Raw genomic sequence first — 17,968 nt, 5'->3', positions numbered from 1 at the left:
ACACTGTTGTTAAGATTACAATACCCATAATTCTCTGCCAGTCGACAATAAGAGCTACAGGGCACGAGCTTGTCTATAGCTTAGATTTAGGTACAACATATCTAAAGACTTGTTGGTAAAAAAAAAATGCTATGGGCCTAATGTTATATAATGTCTGTCCTATTTAATAAAATATATAATTATTTGTATATACATGGAGCATGATCAAATGGCAAACAACGTGAAGAGTAAGATAAAAAAAAAAAAAGAGTTCGCATTCAAGAGGCAGCAAACAGGAAGATAAAAAAAATGCCAATATTTTAGGACACTAATATAACTTGCAGATAATGTAAAAGTAAAAAAGACTCAATGTAAAAGGGGTGAAATTAGTGCCCCTTTGTTGTCTCCACAGATCACATGGAAATCGAAAGAACACACTATAAGCCAACAACTTTAGCTAAAAGGGATACTCTACTGCCCAAATAAAAATAAAATAAACACTGTTTAGTAGATATACCCCTAATGAAAACAGGCATTCATTTAATCATGCATTTTGTTTATAGGGGATATATTTAAAAACAGCTTGCAAAACATGCAGATCTCTTCTCGGCAGCCTTTGCAATTCCCCTCCCCCCCCCCCCCCCCCTTCTAATCTAGCCCAGACTTTCTGTGGCTTCTTATCTGCGCTGTAATAGCCTGCTAGAACCTACAGAAGCTTCATATGCGTGAATTAAGTTCAATTAACAGAGTAGGAGATTAAAACTCTTAAAGTAAACAGACTGTGCTGTAAGATCTGATTGAAAATTAAACCGTTTTTGTCACAGCCAGGAAATGTGTGGCCAAGGCTGCATAAACAGAAACAAAAGTGACATTAACTCCTAAATGGCAGAGAATTTAGCAGTGAATGAACTGGGGCATGATCTTCATACCAAAACTACTTTGTTGGATTAAAGTTGTTTTGGTGTTTAGCGTCTATCTAGTAAGTGTCTATTCTCACTAAATAAACATTAATATGTTAAATAGCTCATTCTGAGCAGAGGTTGGAAATGTATGGACCCCAAATTTGATTATTTTAATCTAAGTTAGGTTTTAAATAAACAACAATTCTTTGTTGGGGGGGAGAGGATAGTGGATTAACCATTAGTTCATTGTTTGATTACCGTTTCTTTAATTTATTAGTAAAGTTGAAAATAAGAACTAAACTTAAATCCTGTTTCAAAGTTTCTGTGGACCAGTGATGGTATGTTTGCAGAATTTTGTGAGATTACAATTTCCTTGTTAGCTATATTGTCTGTGATGCTTAGGACCAAGCAAAGTTCACGATGAGTCAACCACGTCTTCTTCATTCCATGACTTCAGTAGATGTTTATTGAAAGCTACCAGAGAAGTTTTAGAAAATGGATATAATACAACTTAAATATATGGTCTGCTAATAAAGCAATGTTTAATTAAAAAAATATTTTAAAAACTCTTAAATGAGGCATTCAGTTAAGACAGATGCAAAATAAACCCTAGTTTGGGTTTTCATTTACTAGACACATTCAGTGTTACTCACTTAACAAAAAACTTTTTTTCCAGCAAGATGCCTTTCAAAATAAACCTTGTTGGAGGCGCTAAAAGAATAATACATATTTTAGACTTTCTAGCTTGAAAATGGTGGAACAGTACAGGTTATGTCTAATATTTCGTCTGGGAATAATTTACCCAGGTAACCTAAAAAATGCTTTGGTATTTTTACTTCGATATATGCAGACAGACAACTCTTCAATTCCTACAGAGAGCTACAGTCAATTTTTTAGAACTACCTATCACACAATCTTTTAACTTGCTACAACAGGCATTGTTTTTTCTGTACTCTATTAAACGCCTGAAGCAACTTTATAAATGTATTTTTTTGAAGAAGGTTCTGTCTTCTTTTTACACATGTCCCAAAAAGGTAGAGTCACAATTAATAAGAGCAATCCGCCTAACAGGACACATATTCCGCAGAAGTAGAATGCAATATGGTACGTCTGTGTCCAGTCGAAGAACCAGCCTGAAAGAGATTAAATAATTACAATTAAGTTAAATGTGAATACGATAATAATATTCTTACATATGCTCAAAGGCTATGTCAAACATCATCTTAGCTTTCCATAATGGATGACTACTCCAAATTTTGTTAAACTGTAATAAGATAATAAAATAAAATAAAATCTTAAATAATTAATAATATAATAATATCAAAGTATTTAATAGGAAATGGTTCACTCAGTTTTTCACAGAAAGGGCTAGATTTTTTACCCAACGCAATGGTAATCGTGCAAAACTCTACCAATCCTTCTGGTGCGTAGAAGTTAGATTTATAATTGTTTATTTGTAGCATGCTTATCTGGGATTGCATATAGGGCCACCCTATATGACCTTTAACAGCCCGACGGGGCCACTCAGCATCCTGGAAGGAGGTGAGTGCCTTGAGTAACTTCCTCCCAGAGACTGGAGCCGCGCAGGAGGGGTGAGCTGGCAGTGAGGAGGGGGCCAGGTGGGAAGAGAGACAAGAGCCGTAGAAAGCAGGAGAGGAGGGGGTGCATGCTGCAAGAGCTAGACCCTAACTCCTGAAATCCTCAGGCTGCAGACTGGAGATCAGGGAAGCCACTTTCCACACCCAAGCTATGAAACTGGAGGATGGCTATAAAAGAGTATATTTTGACCTGCATGTCTATATGTATGTGTGTGTCTGTCTATCTGTGTGTGTGTGTGTGTGTGTGTTTGTCTGTTTGTCAGTGTGTCTGTGTGTCTATTTGTATGTCTTTCAGTGTGTATTTATATGTCTGTCAGTGTGTCTGTGTGTGTATCTGTATGTCCGTGTGTGTATCTGTATGTCTGTCAATGTGTAAATGTATGCCGGCCAGTGTCAGCAGCGACCCAGTGCAGGAAGCCACCCTGGTTCCAAGGAGAGGCTTGCTGAAAAGTTCTAGTCCCTTCGAGGGGCGCTCTCCGTCACCCACAATGGGGACCACTTGGGCGGTGAGTGGAGCGGACTGCCGCTGCCCTGCTATCCTGCCCACCAGCGGTATGAGCGAAGCACAAGGCTAGGTGGAACTGGCCCTGTTCCCCCCCCCCCTATGGACAAGGGGGTGATCCCGGTCCCCACCCTAACCTTGCCAGCGTGCAGCAACATCAGCACTCCAGGCTGTGACAGAGAGGCCCCAAACCTCAAAGGCCGTAATCAAAATGGCGGAGACCGCATGTCGAGTCACCCGAGATATACGGAAGACGAACGCACTCACCTCACAGTGGCAGCAGGCCGGCACGAGCCACATGGGAACTGGCGGGCACCTGCAAAGACCCACCCAGAGCCTGGCCAAACTGGCAGAGAAGCCGGAGCCACTTCAAGCCAACGCAAACAGCACCACAAGCAACCGACTGAGGTCGACACCTGCAACCTACCGCCTAAAGGCCACCACTGGCCCAACTCAAGAAAGCCCAAGTACGGCGGAGGCGCAAGCAACACAAGCAGCGGAGCTCACCAAAACTGAAAGGGTTACATATGCTGAAGTCCACTCAGACCAAGCCCAAGCACAGAGACAAGCCTGAAAAGCAGCGGAGAACCCTGTTCCTGATGTATGTCCTGATCAGCCGACATTCATACCGCACCAAACGCCTGAAGCACTCCTTTGGGGAACTGGACAGTGCTCTGCCAAGTAAAGGCATAGGGTGACTGGGGATCACAGCATGGTTGTAGTGGGGAAACAGTTATTTACCTAATTTTGAGACATATTCTCCTACTGCTGCCAAAGTTTAGTTATGCCTGTTATTTCTTGCTCACATGTCTCATTTACTCTTTTTACTATGGGACCTCCTGGGGTAACTAACTTGCTAAGCTCTGTAATGCCTGTTTCTCCCCGAAAAGAAAAGAGCAGTCCTGACTTTTCATTTAATGCTAACACCTGTTATTGCTGACCAAACTCATGTGAAATGTCTTTAAACTTATATTTGCTATACAATGCTCAACTGTTCTTGTTTATCCTATTTCAAACTAAAAAGAGGCAGATTTTGCTAGGAGTTATCGCCTATCTTTGTTTACCAAGCTTGTATGAAACTTACTATGACTCTGTAATACCTGTCATGTATTCTTTCAATGCCTCAATAAAATAAAGAATAAAAAAAAAAAACAACAAAAAACTTTTTTCACAGTTATAGATTGAATAGCAGTTAGTTGTCTGCAAGCGGGTGTCAGGCCTACAGCGTGTACTCTGCCAACCTCTGCCAGTGCACGGTGCCACTCATATCTGGTGTCACAATAGCTTGCATTTAAAAACAAAAAAATGTTTTTGACTGTAATCTAATAGCAGTCAGTGTCCTTCAAGCTGGTGTCAGGCCTCCAGCGTGTATTCTGCCAACCTCTGCCAGTGCACAGTGCCACTCATATCTGGTGTCACAATAGCTTGCATTTAAAAACAAAAAAAGTTTTTGACTGTAATATAATAGCAGTCAGTGTCCTTCATAAGTGTGTGTCAGGCCTACAACGTGTACTCTGCCAACCTCTGCCAGTGCACAGTGCCACTCATATCTGGTGTCGCAATAGATTGCATTTAAAAACCCAAAAACGTTTTTCACTGTTATAGATTGAATAGCAGTTAGTTGTCTTCAAGCGGGTGTGTCAGGCCTACAGCATGTACTCTGCCAACCTCTGCCAGTGCACAGTGCCACTCATATCTGGTGTCACAATAGCGTGCATTTAAAAACACATTTTTTTTCACTGTTATATATTGAATAGCAGTTAGTTGTCTTCAAGCGGGTGTGTCAGGCCTACAGCGTGTACTCTGCCAACCTCTGCCAGTGCACATTGCCACTCATATCTGGTGTCACAATAGCGTGCATTTAAAAACACATTTTTTTTTTCACTGTTGTAGATTGAATAGCAGTTAGTTGTCTTCAAGCGGGTGTGTCAGGCCTACAGCGTGTACTCTGCCAACCTCTGCCACTGCACAGTGCCACTCATATCTGGTCTCACAGTAGCTTGCACGCATAGTACCACTAATCCAAAAATAAATGACAGGCAGAGGCAGGCCACCCCGCAGGGGCCGTCGTAGTCGTGGTGCTGTGATTCCCTTTTGCCCTAGAATAATGCCCAGTTTTCAGAGGCCACGTACCCTGAAGTTCTGAGGACATAGTTGACTGGCTAACACAGGACACCCAATCTTCTACAGCTTCCGCTCGGAACCTTGACGCACCATCCTCCACCAGCTTATCTTCGGGCACCTCTCAAGATACCACTCACCCGCCTGCCGCTACCACCAACACTAGCACCACAGCTGCTTCAATTTATCTGTGAGAGGAGTTATTTACACATCCGTTTGAAGAAATGAGTGATGCGCAACCATTATTGCCAGAGGATGTAGATAACAGGGATATGTCTCAGTCAGGTAGCATTACACACATGGACGTACGGTGTGATGATGATGATGTTGTACCCGCTGCTGCTTCCTTTGCTGAGTTGTCAGATATAAGTGAAGCGGTTGATGATGATGCCCGCTCGGCAAGAAGAAGAAGAACAGGGCGGAAGTTCAGATGGGGAGACAGAGAGGAGGAGGAGGCAAGTTGGAAGCAGGGGGAGGTCGTCGCAAGGAGCTAGTGGCACAGTCAGACAGCATGCATCGGCACCCGGGGTCAGCCCGACAGCACGCCAATCAACGAATGCTGTGTCCACCACCAGAATGCCGTCGTTGCAGAGCTCAGCAGTGTGGAATTTTTTTTGTGTGTCTGCCTCTGACATGAGTACAAGCAGCACACAAACTCAAAGCCGCCATCCTCCTCGTGGTCCAGCATCTTCAGCCACATCAACCACTGCTGTCCTCCTTGCCCCCTCTCAATCATCCGGCAGTTTTACGCCGTCTTGGGTTTGACTTGCTTGAAAGCAGAGAGTCACACCAGACAAGCACTCCTGTCCGCCCTGAACGCACAGGTGGAAAAGTGGCTGACTCCGCAGCAACTGGAGATTGGCAAAGTGGTTTGTGACAACGGAAGAAATTTGTTGGCGGCATTGAAGTTGGGCAAGTTGACACATGTGTCGTGCATGGCACATGTGTGTAATCTGATCGTACAACGCTTTGTGCATAAGTACACAGGCTTACAGGACATCCTGAAGCAGGCCAGGAAGGTGTGTGGCCATTTCAGGCATTCCTACACGGCCATGGTGCACTTTGCAGATATCTAGCGGCAAAACAACATGCCAGTGAGGCGCTTGATTTGCGACAGCCCGACACGTTGGAATTCAACACTCCTAATGTTCGACCGCCTGCTCCAACAAGAAAAAGCAGTTGATGAATATTTGTATGACCGGGGTGCTAGGACAGCCTCTGGGGAGCTGGGAATTTTTTTGCCACATTACTGGACGCTCATGCGCAATGCCTGTAGGCTCATGCGTCCTTTTGAGGAGGTGACAAACCTAGTCAGTCGCACCGAAGGCGTCATACCATTTGTGACATCATACCATTTGTTTTCTTCCTGGAGCGTGCCCTGCGAAGAGTGCTGGATCAGGCCGTAGATGAGCGTGAAGAGGAAGAGTTGTGGTCACCATCACCACCAGAAACAGCCTTATCAGCATCGCTTGCTGGACCTGCGGCAATGCTGGAAGAGGATTGTGAGGAAGAGGAGTCAGAGGAGGAATGTGGCTTTGAGGAGGAGGAGGAAGACCAACCACAACAGGCATCCCAGGGTGCTCGTTGTCACCTATCTGGTACCCGTTGTGTTGTATGTGGCTGGGGGGAAGAACATACCTTCCTTGAGATCACTGAGGAGGAGGAACGGGAAATGAGTAGCTCGGCATCCAACCTTGTGCAAATGGGGTCTTTCATGCTGTCGTGCCTGTTGAGTGACCCTCGTATAAAAAGGCTGAAGGAGAACGACCTGTACTGGGTGTCCACGCTACTAGACTCCCGGTATAAGCAGAAAGTGCCTGAAATGTTACCAAATTACAACAAGTCGGAAAGGATGCAGCATTTGCAAAATAAATTAAAAAGTATGCTTTACACAGCGTATAAGGATCACAGCACAACGGGAATCTAACAGGGGAAGAGGTGAAAGTAATCCTCCTCCTCCCACGACCACGCAGGCAAGGACAGGACGCTTTACAGATGTGTTGTTGATGGAGGACATGCGGAGCTTTTTAAGTCCTACGCCTCACTACAGCCCTTCGGGATCCACCCTCAGAGAATGACTCGACCGACAGGTAGCAGACTACCTCGCCTTAACTGCAGATATCGACACTCTGAGGAGCGATGAACCCCTTGACTACTGGGTGTGCAGGCTTGACCTGTGGCCTGAGCTATCCCAATTTGCGATAGAACTTCTGGCCTGCCCCGCTTCAAGTGTCCTGTCAGAAAGGACCTTCAGTGCAGCAGGAGGTATTGTCACTGAGAAGAGAAGTCGCCTAGGTCAAAAAAGTCTAGATTACCTCACCTTTATTAAGATGAATGAGGGATGGATCTCGAAGGGACTGACACTGGGCGATACATTCGACTAAAAAAGGCCTGATGAGATGAGCTGCCTTGGGCTAAAAATGGTCCACACGCTGCTGTATTTTAGCTCTGAATGCCGGTTGACTTGCGTGACTTATCCGCCACCAACTAGGGTTCAAGCCACAATGTTTTAGGGCACTTTCTGCCTGGGAAACAAACATAAATTTTTATGGCCGCTGCTACAATACCTAATTTTACAGGCATGTGTACATGCCTAATTTTTCGGGCCTCTGGTGCTGCACTGTCGCTTCAAAAACCAAACCAAAAAAAAGGCACATAACATGGATTAAACTGATTGGAGTGGTGTGTTAAGTAGTACTATTCCTATCTGGTGGCACATTAGATTGCACGCGCAGTGCCCCAAATTTGAAGTAGGAGGACCGACCAAGCATCTTTTTCCATCTCCCGGTTCCTAAAATCGATGCCATATACACGTCCCCTGATAGGGCACCAGCTCGTTATTCTCTTTTTCACTTCACTAGGGACACTTTACTGCACTATGGGCACTTAGACCCACTCTTTGTCTTGCACAGTGTTATTCCTAGCCAGCATCTGTGATGGGAAATCAGGCAGTCATCTAAACGTTTAGATTGAGCTTTAGCTTAGAACACCCTTGAAGGTGTTTAAGGAGATTAGGGCTAGTTTAGAGGATTCTTCTTAGACCTCTCTGAGTCTTTATAGCCCTTCTACCTATCCAGTATCTGGAAACTAGCTAAGAGAAAGGGTGACTGTGTGTCTGTGATACATTTAACTTTATATCACCTTATTGACACTTTTTATGACAGCATCACTCCGGTCTCCATACTCTCTGCCTATACCCATCTATTTAGAGGGAATTTCCTTGCCCCTGGCAATATTATATAATAGGTAATAGTATTACCATTATTACACAATTAGCCACTATAGGGGAATGAGTATACTATCCCTTTGTTATTTATAAATGATACAATAAAGACTTTTGTCCATTACTCAATTTACTTTAACAAAGGGTACTAACCACGGTATTAGGAAGCATTACTCTGCTTTGCCTTTCTCCCTCTATTATACACCTATGCTCACAAGGATTTGTAGGTATCACTTTATTATAGTTGTCTAACCTTTTCCTGTGCCAGTTTTAGATCTCCTTTTTAGGAGAATTTTTCTTTTTTCAGTTTATTAGCATACCTGGGTACAAGCCCTCGGTGGGGCTAGCACCACCACCTGACCACATTTCCTCGTTTCTTCCACTCATACCGCTTTTTCCATCTTTGAAGGGGTTTGGCAAAACAAGGAAATAGTCCTCTACTCGTAACAGGGATTAAACTGATAAGAATAGAACTACTTAACACACCTTATAATAACGCAGAGAGAGGCAACGCAGAGAGAGGAGTCTGAAGAAGAGGAGTCAGAGGAGGAAGGTGGCTTTGAGGAGATGGAAGACCAAACACAGCAGGCGTCCCAGGGGGCTTGTTGTCACCTTTCGGGGACCCTTGGTGTTGTACGTGGCTGGGTGGAGGAAGAGACCTTCAATGACATCACTGAGGACAAGGAACGGGACATGGCTAGCTTGGTATCCAACCTTGTGCAAATGGGGAGTTTGCGGTTGTGCAAATGGACTGTTTGCGGTTGTTTGCGGTGCGTTAAACGGGGAGTTTGGTCTGTCACTGTGAAGCGGGCGTAACCCTTACACTACCTGATCGATACAACATCATACAGTAGGTCCCCCCCTTTATTATTTTTATGGCCCCCACCCACCGCTCATGGGGGGGGGGGGGGCGGGCGGGAGGACAGTAGGTCCCCCCCATTGTGATTTATGGCCCCCACCCACCGCTCAGGGGTGGGGGTTGGGGGGGAGGACAGTAGGTGTCCCCCCCTTATCCTTATTTACTGAATATTCCCCTGTATAACAATGTTTGGCATTTAGTGTATATTCCCTATTCTGCTCTGTGTCAGTGTGTATCAAGGTCTCTGAGGACAGGTTCCAATCCATATCTGCCAAGTGACCCTATGTAGGAGGAACAGTCCCTATTTTGCTCTGTGTCAGTGTGTATCAGGGTCCCTGAGGACAGGTGTCAATCCATATCTGCCAAGTGACCCTATGTAGGGGGAACAGTCCCTATTCTGCTCTGTGTCAGTGTGTATCAGGGTCCCTAAGGACAGGTGTCAATACATATCTGCCAAGTGACCCTATGAAGGGGGAACAGTCCCTATTCTGCTCTGTGTCAGTGTGTAATAGGGGCCCTGAGGACAGGTGTCAATCCATATCTGCCAAGTGACCCTATGTAGGGGGAACAGTCCCTATTCTGCTCTGTGTCAGTGTGTATCAGGGTCTCTGAGGACAGGTGTCAATACATATCTGCCAAGTGACCCTATGTAGGGGGAACAGTCCCTATTCTGCTCTGTGTCAGTGTGTATCAGGGTCCCTAAGGACAGGTGTCAATCCATATCTGCCAAGTGACCCTATGTAGGGGGAACAGTCCCTATTCTGCTCTGTGTCAGTGTGTATCAGGGATCCTTAGGATATCTGTCAATCGATATGTCAAGTTGTCAATATGTCATATGTCAGGTGTCAATCCATATCCATTGTGATTTAGGAATGTTAGGTGATTTATGCCCTTTATGGATTAAAACCAGACTCTGCATCAACTTTGTAATTTCACATGGGAGTTTTGCCATGATCCCCCTCCGGCATGCCACAGTCCAGGTGTTAGTCCCCTTGAAACAACTTTTCCATCACTATTGTGGCCAGAAAGAGTCCCTGTGGGTTTTAAAATTCGCCTGCCCATTGAAGTCTATGGCGGTTCGACCGGTTCGCCCGGTTCGCGAACATTTGCGGAAGTTCGCGTTCGCCGTGCGCGAACCGAAAATGTTATGTTCGCGACATCACTACTGCCAAGTTGTGCAAGTCTGCATTACTGTTAAGCATAACCTGCATATCTCAATTTGGACTTTGAGAGGTCCTTATTGGGCACAGAAACTTGGAATAGCCGAGTCCAAGTTATGTCCAAAAAGGCCAACATAAGATATGCTGGTGATGCATAACAAAATATTGACTTCAAAGGATATTTAGAAATGTATACACTAGTAGTAACCTGTGGTGAGTTAACAACTATATTGAATCTTCCTAGTTTGAATGTTTTTGGCCTTTATTTAATAATTTATTTGTGTGTGTTATTTCAACTAACTTTTTTTTAGTTAAAATTAGCCTAAATTTATACACAAAATGTCTTCTTACTTGCATTAATTTAGTAACTTACCAACTATTGGTGGTCCAAGGCAATTTCCAACTCCAGCGAAGAACATCAGGACCCCATATGCATGCGTGAGCTTATCTATTCCCACAGTAGTAGTGGTTACATAGGGGAATATTGACCAGTTCCCTGATAAAAATCCTAAAGTCCCAGCAAGAATTGCTAACGTAGCATATGAATTTGCAAAAGGAACTGCAATCAAAGCAACTCCTGTCGCCAACAAGGTAAAAATATATAAATACAATGCATTAATCCACTTGAAATCCGCCAGGATACCCAAGGATAGTTTTCCAATTGCCATCGTGAAACCAATAACTGATACTAGTGGCACGACCATGGAGTCTTCATCAATATTGGCACTTTTTGCTACATCTTCCAAAAGCAACGCAGGAGGAAACCCTCCAATGTCAAAAAGCAAAATAGCCACAAAAAGTGCCGAAAATACTTTATTTTTAAATAGATCAACTGTCTTTTCCCAATAATCCAAATAACGATGGCATTTGTTTTTAGCAATCTGTTTGCAAATATTTGTTTCTGTAACACTGTTATTGTAAGTGTCATTTTCTCTAGCGTGTAGAGCACTGACACCGTTCACATTAGAATTCACTGCCTTTTTTCTGTCAGCTATGGGTGTACAAGTTCTGTTGTTTTCATTGCCTGATAATTTCTCTAGCATACATGTATTTTCTTCAGTGTTCGGTTGTTTTTCATGGTAAATGAGGTAGTTATCTGGAATTTTCTCTGAGTTTGTCTTCTCCAGCGAAGTTGTGGATGCACATGGCAAAGGTCTCAATAGAATGCCACATGCTAATATATTCAGTGATAGAGCACCAACAATTAGCAAACACCCATCCAATCCATATATTGATATTAGCTCTTTTTGAAGACCGGCATATATAAAAGTCCCCACACTCGAACCTGGAAATATAAAATACAAGATACTGAGCATGTACAATTATTGATTGCACTCTGAAAGCTGACAGTTTTGTGAGACAGTGAGAAATGAACATGAAATTATGTAAACTTACATTCAAAAAGCTAATCTTACTGGTTTGGCCAACTTGTAAAAGTCTGCATTAAAAAAAAAACACCTAAAAACTGCATGTGACAATGCTTATTTAAACAGTGGTGAATTAGTCAGCTTTAGTTTAAAAACAATAATAACCGGTCAGTGCAGGTATTGAGAAGTTCAAATAATTTCAATATCTTGAGTTTAACAGATTAACTTTTAGGTCACCCACTCCCCAGGACAAGCCGTTTTTTCACCATTTATTATGGAAACTAAAAAAACAGTTTTCACTTACTGGAACAGTATGGTTTTTGGTTTGAATGCTGTTCTCTCCAGAGCAGGATTAATCATAAGGCGACCTTAGGCAGCACCGCCACCTATGGCCACGGGACTAGACAGGATCCAAGAAACTATGTATTTGCTTGCTCTCATTTACCATCCCTATGTAAAGAATGAAGTGTACAGCTGGTACGACTCCGGTGTCTTCTGGATGCCAGCACATGCTTATTGATGTTGTGTGTCATCTGTGTCATTTTTTTTTATGCAATTGTTCCTGTTTGGTCTTTGTTTCTCCTGTTGTGGTCTTTGTTTCTCTAAAGTGTATTTTGACTTGTGCTGTAATACCGATTTTGACTGATAATAGACTCTTTTTGTAGTAAAGGATACTTGTTGCCCTCTGGCTTATGTGTTGGGGTGTTGATCCTTGACAGCCCTAAACTGGTAACCTGCCAAGGGACTCGTGGAATCTTAATCCTTCTCTGGTTATCTCGCTCAGCACACTGTAGTTTAGCAAGCCAACTTCAGCAGGTTGTATTAATTAACTGTGTTTGCAGATATACGTATATGTATGTATATATATATGCTGACATTCAGGGGGAGGTTGTCAAGGGGGGCAATTGACCATATATCGCTTACGCGGTGTAAGTACGATCATGTCAAGTGCACCGAATACTCGTCAACATTTACATATAATTCATATATTGCCACTTTTACCCATTGAGTGTTTTCAATATTTAATTATTACAAACATCTCACCTGTTGAAATGATTCCCAAGGCAAGTCCTCTGCGTTTATCAAAATACTGACAAGTAATGGTCACAGTTGCGGTATATAACAGGCCACATCCAAAGCCTAAAGGTGGAAACAGAAATATACATTTGTACAGAAATACGTACTTTGCAAACATCACTCATAACACATATGGAGCATGTAAAACAATCAAATCCCTATAAATAAATAAAATAATAAATATCAACAGATCAGAATCAAGTATACATGCTTTAATATGAGATTGGGAGTTTTAGCCATACATAGCTGTTACAAATTACAACTTCACTCACACGCATCCTTTTTCCTGCTGGATCTGGTCAGCAGGTAACAGGTTTACCAATATCTGGTTTAATAGATCATCTTCTTTATTCATTAATTTCCCTCCCTTCAGTTTGATATTTATAAACCTGTGAAAGTGTTTAAATCTAGACTTGTTAAATTAAAACTTGTGGACTCAATGTCGACTCACCATAGGTTTCTATTTGGTCTTTTAATCATTAGTAGAGTTAAACATAGATTAAATTATTTTAACTTTGTTTCAAAAAAGTTTTTGGCTTTGGCACTAGATAGGTTTGTGGATTTAATTTTCCTTGATTTTCAATGAGCGGCGTCGACGGGTAGGGGAGTTGCAGCGGTGCTCGAGCCCCAAATGTGTTGGCCTATAGCCCCAGATCTTTTTTCCTCTCTATGCAGGGCTGTTTTTAATTATGGGAATGTACATGGTTATTCAATAAAGTGAGAGTTACCAGGAATTGGTTTTCAAAACTAAGGCCAAAATAGTTAAATTAGAAAAATTCTCAATTCTGTTTTCATTTTGGATATTTTGGCGTTAAACTTGAAATTCACCTTCCATTCTCACTTTAGTGCATAATCCGGTCAGTTAACTTCTTTGCGCCCAACTCTTTGCTTCATAACTGGGAGAGAGTTAATTTATAAGTTATACTAATAGCAACGTGGTAGAGTTCTAAAAAAGGAGCAATTCCTAAGGAAGCAAGAGCAATCATTAAAAAAACACTTTGCTGTATTTATTTCCATGGTGATTTATCTATCCCTATCACTTATATTGGCAATTTTATAAATATCCCCCAATTAAATTATATTTCCTGTAACTTTAATAGGAAAACACCCCTGTTCAGTGATGGTGCTTAAAGGACCACTCTAGTGCCAGGAAAGCATACTCGTTTTCCTGGCACTAGAGTGCCCTGAGGGTGCCCCCACCCTCAGGGACCCACTCCCGCCCGGCTCTGGAAAGGGGAAAAGGGTTAAAACTTACCTTTTTCCAGCGCTGGGCGGGGAGCTCTCCTCCTCCTCTGCGCGCGCATTCAGCCGGTCACATAGGAAAGCATTCATAATGCTTTCCTATGGACGCTTGCGTGCTCTCACTGTGATTTTCACAGTGAGAATCACGCAAGCGCCTCTAGCGGCTGTCAGTGAGACAGCCACTAGAGGAAATAGGGGAAGGCTTAACTAATTGATAAACATAGCAGTTTCTCTGAAACTGCTATGTTTATAAAACAATTAGTTAACCCTAGCTGGACCTGGCACCCAGACCACTTCATTAAGCTGAAGTGGTCTGGGTGCCTAGAGTGGTCCTTTAATTTCAGTTTTACTTGTCAAGCTATTTTTTCTTATGTCTCGAGAAAATAAAACCATCTCTTACCAACCATAAATCCATAGGAGAAATAAAGGAAATACAGACTAGGAGCAAAACTGCTCAAGATAAGTCCTGCAGCCACCAAAAAGGAGCTGAAGATTGTCACTGGGCGAGCTCCAAACGAGGTCACACTGGCACTGCACAATGGACCTGCCAAGAAAAAAGATAATTAACAATTTCATTGGAGGCAAATCTATATCTTTATTGATCGGCTATAAACTATATTGATTTTCTTTCCATTCCATACATGTGTTGAATAATCTATTACACAACAGAAGAACTTATGTTGCACATTGAGATGTGATAACGGAGCTGTTCTGTAACATACGGCGCTTTCACACAAGCCTAGCACTTGAACACCGATAAGAACTGCTGGTTGAATCTAGTCTGTCAATTTTCTTTTATGCATTTAAAATAGCCGGCTAAGTAGAATCGCGAACATTCCGATTTGATTATAGCGGCTTTCAATCTATTTCTCAAATTAAATTTTGAAGTTAGTCTCCACCACCTTTATAAAGAACATGATTTCTTACTGCTTAATGCATCGTCTCTATCACTTCCTGGGACCTTAGGGATGCAGGTTTTTTTTTTTTTTTTTTTTTTTTTTTTAAAAGAGTGTCTTTTAGGAAAGAGTGTGTACATTAAACTAGATCACAATAAAATTATTAGTTCACTAAAACTTTATAAATTTCCAGGATATCTTTGCTAATTATTTTCACCACAAATTCTGTATAGCTATGACCATAAAGATGTCAGACTTTTGAGCTAAAACTCTGCCCATGCAGTGAAGGAAAAACAATATTTGAATGTTTGCCCACTGACAAAGAAATAATCAGTGTATAATTTTAATGGTAGGTGTATTTTAACAGTGAGAGACAGAATAACTTAAAAAAAAATCCCAGAAAAGCATGTCAAAAGTTATAAATTGATTTGCACGTCAATGAGTGAAATAAGTATTTGACCCCTTCAACTCAGTACTTGGTGGCAAAACCCTTGTTGGCAATCACAGAGGTCAGACGTTTCTTGTAGTTGGCCACCAGGGTTGCACATATCACTGGAGGGATTTTGTCCCACTGCTCTTTGCAGATCCTCTCCAAGTTATTAAGGTTTCGAGGCTGACGTTTGGCAACTCAAACCTTCAGCTCCCTCCACAGATTAAGGTCTGGAGACTGGCTTGGCCACTCTATGACCTTAATGTGCTTCTTCTTTAGCCACTCCTTTGCTCCCTGGCTGTGTGTTTTGGGTCATTGTCATGCTGGAATACTCATCCACGATTTACAAAGTAAAACTTAGCAATACAGCAGGAAGCGCCTCAAGTGGCTGTTTGGTAGACAGCCACTAGAGGCAGTCTTAGCTCTGCAATGTTTACATTGCAGTTTCTCTGAAACTACAATGTTTTATATTGCAGTGCTAAGGTGGACAGTGACACTGCACCCAGACCACATCCTACAGTCACTAAAGTCACCAGCACAACTACGGCTTGTATTTATTCTGGTGAGTATAATCAGTCCCTTAAGGCTTTATGTAGTAAACACTGTCTTTTGAGTGAAAATGTAGTGTTTACATTGCAGTCTAGGAATATCTCCACTGGCCTCTCCTCAGATGGCTATTAAAGACGCCTCCTGAGTCAGTGCTGCACAGTGTGACTGACATTCAGTGTATCCACCCTCTGCATGGAGACACTGAACTTTCCTCATAGAGATGCATTGATTCCATGCATCTCTATGAGAAGATGCTGATTGTGAATAACACTTCTGATGATGTTCGCCAAGGAGGTAGATCAGGACCAGAGCCAGCATCAGCAGACTGCAATAAAGGTTTACTATACTATATTTAGGGGGACCAGGAGGGCTAGATGGTGTTTTTAACACATAGGGTTAGGAATACGTGTTTTTTTATAGTGTTCCTATAAGATTGTAGTTATGTCTGGATCAGATATGTGAGTATGGCCAGTACTTTCTCATAAATCCCAATTTTATTAATGACATGGAGGCTCCTATTATGCTCTCTTTCTTACTTTATTCCTCAGCAGCAAAGAGAAAAATATAACTGAAAGAGAAAATATGTAAAATATGAATAATATATAACAGTTACAACCAGATCTGCCTAGTAAGCTTATAGGAACAGTCCATAAATGTCTTGCTATGTACTTCCACTTCCTCTTTCTTTGCTGCTGTCCTCAGACCAGCTAAGTATAATTTTTACCTCCTGTATATTTGATCTTATTATTGCTGTCAGGGTTGTTTACCCTGTTTAAAGTTTTTGATTGTGTATTCAGTTCTCTGTTTAGGATTTGCTTTGTGTTTCCTTACAGTTTATTTCACTGTGTTTGGCTTTTTTCTTCCCCTGCGCTCTGTACCCGGTTTCCCTGCCTGTGCTGTACTTTTCATAGCACAGACACGGATACGCGGCTATCAGGGGAAGATTCTCCCTGGAGCTTCATTGCTCCCTGGTCACCCTCCCTCCCCTGCCGGCCCGATCAGTCTCTACTCGCACCCGCTGGTGCGAGGGAGTTCCCGTCCGCGTGTGTTCCACGCGCTCCCCGGCCATTGGCGGGGGAGGAGCTCTGGGTCACACGCGGCGCGCTCTGCATGCGGCAGCCATCTTCTTGCTTCTGCACGCACGTGGCTGGGACTGCTCGGCGGGTCGGCTCCCTTTACCGCTCCCCTTCGGTTTTACTTCCATTTTTCAGGTATTCTCTAGTGGGTTAATCAACCCCTCTTTATTTTAGTGTATTTAGTTGCCCTTTTTTCTTCTACCATATTACTATTGGGATCCTTATACTGCCCCTGCATCTACCCTGTGGGTATATTTAAAGATACATAATTTGTTACTTGGACTTAGTTTTTTCTCTTCCCTGCCCATTATGCAGGCTAGAGGTGAAGGGTCTGACAGCCCCAGTTACACCATTATGGATCCCATGCAGACCCCTATCACTGGGGAGATGGTCCTCACTCCCTCTCAGGAGTTCCAGGCCCTCATTGATTCCACCATGCAGAGGGCACTGGCCTCGGCCATGGGGACTGTGTCTTCGTCCCTGTCTCATACCATTCAGCAGGCATTGACTCGGCCACTGGCCCCTTCTATGTTGCCCAACCCCCAGCCTGCGCTGCAGCCTCAGACGAGTCGCAAGGCGCATGCTAAAACTAAACACGTCTCTCCTGATGTGACGCAGGTGTTACCTGCCCTGACTGACGTGCCTATGGCCGTCCAAGATGACGCTTCGGCGCTACCTCTGGGTGGGGGGAAAGGCATATGTGATCCGCAGGGTTAACCCCTGTTCGATCCTGATGACCTTCGCAATCCTCGCTCGGCGGAATGGGACCCGCCCGAGCACATAGTTACCTAGCACTGCGTATGCGCACTCCTCTGTCCAAGGAGGGGCACAGTAAATTACGGGCTGAATGCCCAAGGCATGATGCAGCGTGCAAGACGCCAGAGGTCGATCCTCAAATTACGCAGTTCCTGGCAAAAATGGTCTGGAAAGGGACTGGAGATTTCAATCCACAATTGCCAGGACAAGCTTTATGAGCTCTTGGAGGTG

At 43.2% G+C, this 17,968-nt stretch overlaps 1 protein-coding gene across 2 annotated transcripts in view; it reads right to left on the bottom strand.

Moving 5' to 3' along the window:
• Positions 1-1,564: 1,564 nt before the first annotated feature.
• SLC16A9 (solute carrier family 16 member 9) overlaps positions 1,565-17,968 on the bottom strand; it is a 56,009-nt gene continuing 39,605 nt past the window's right edge. For both annotated transcript variants that reach the window (XM_063434964.1, XM_063434963.1), the window contains exons 3-6: positions 14,431-14,574; positions 12,756-12,851; positions 10,718-11,629; positions 1,565-2,014 (exon numbers count right to left, since the gene is read on the bottom strand). In XM_063434964.1, the coding sequence (XP_063291034.1) occupies positions 1,839-2,014; positions 10,718-11,629; positions 12,756-12,851; positions 14,431-14,574 (1,328 nt within the window). In that variant the 3' untranslated portion in view covers positions 1,565-1,838. The remainder of the gene's footprint in view (positions 2,015-10,717; positions 11,630-12,755; positions 12,852-14,430; positions 14,575-17,968) is intronic.

This window comes from Pelobates fuscus, chromosome 10 (assembly GCF_036172605.1).
Source record: "Pelobates fuscus isolate aPelFus1 chromosome 10, aPelFus1.pri, whole genome shotgun sequence".
In the NCBI taxonomy this organism is placed as follows: domain Eukaryota; kingdom Metazoa; phylum Chordata; class Amphibia; order Anura; family Pelobatidae; genus Pelobates; species Pelobates fuscus.
The sequence above is the reverse complement of the archived record's forward strand: the minus strand, read 5'-3'. Positions and strand labels throughout refer to the sequence as shown.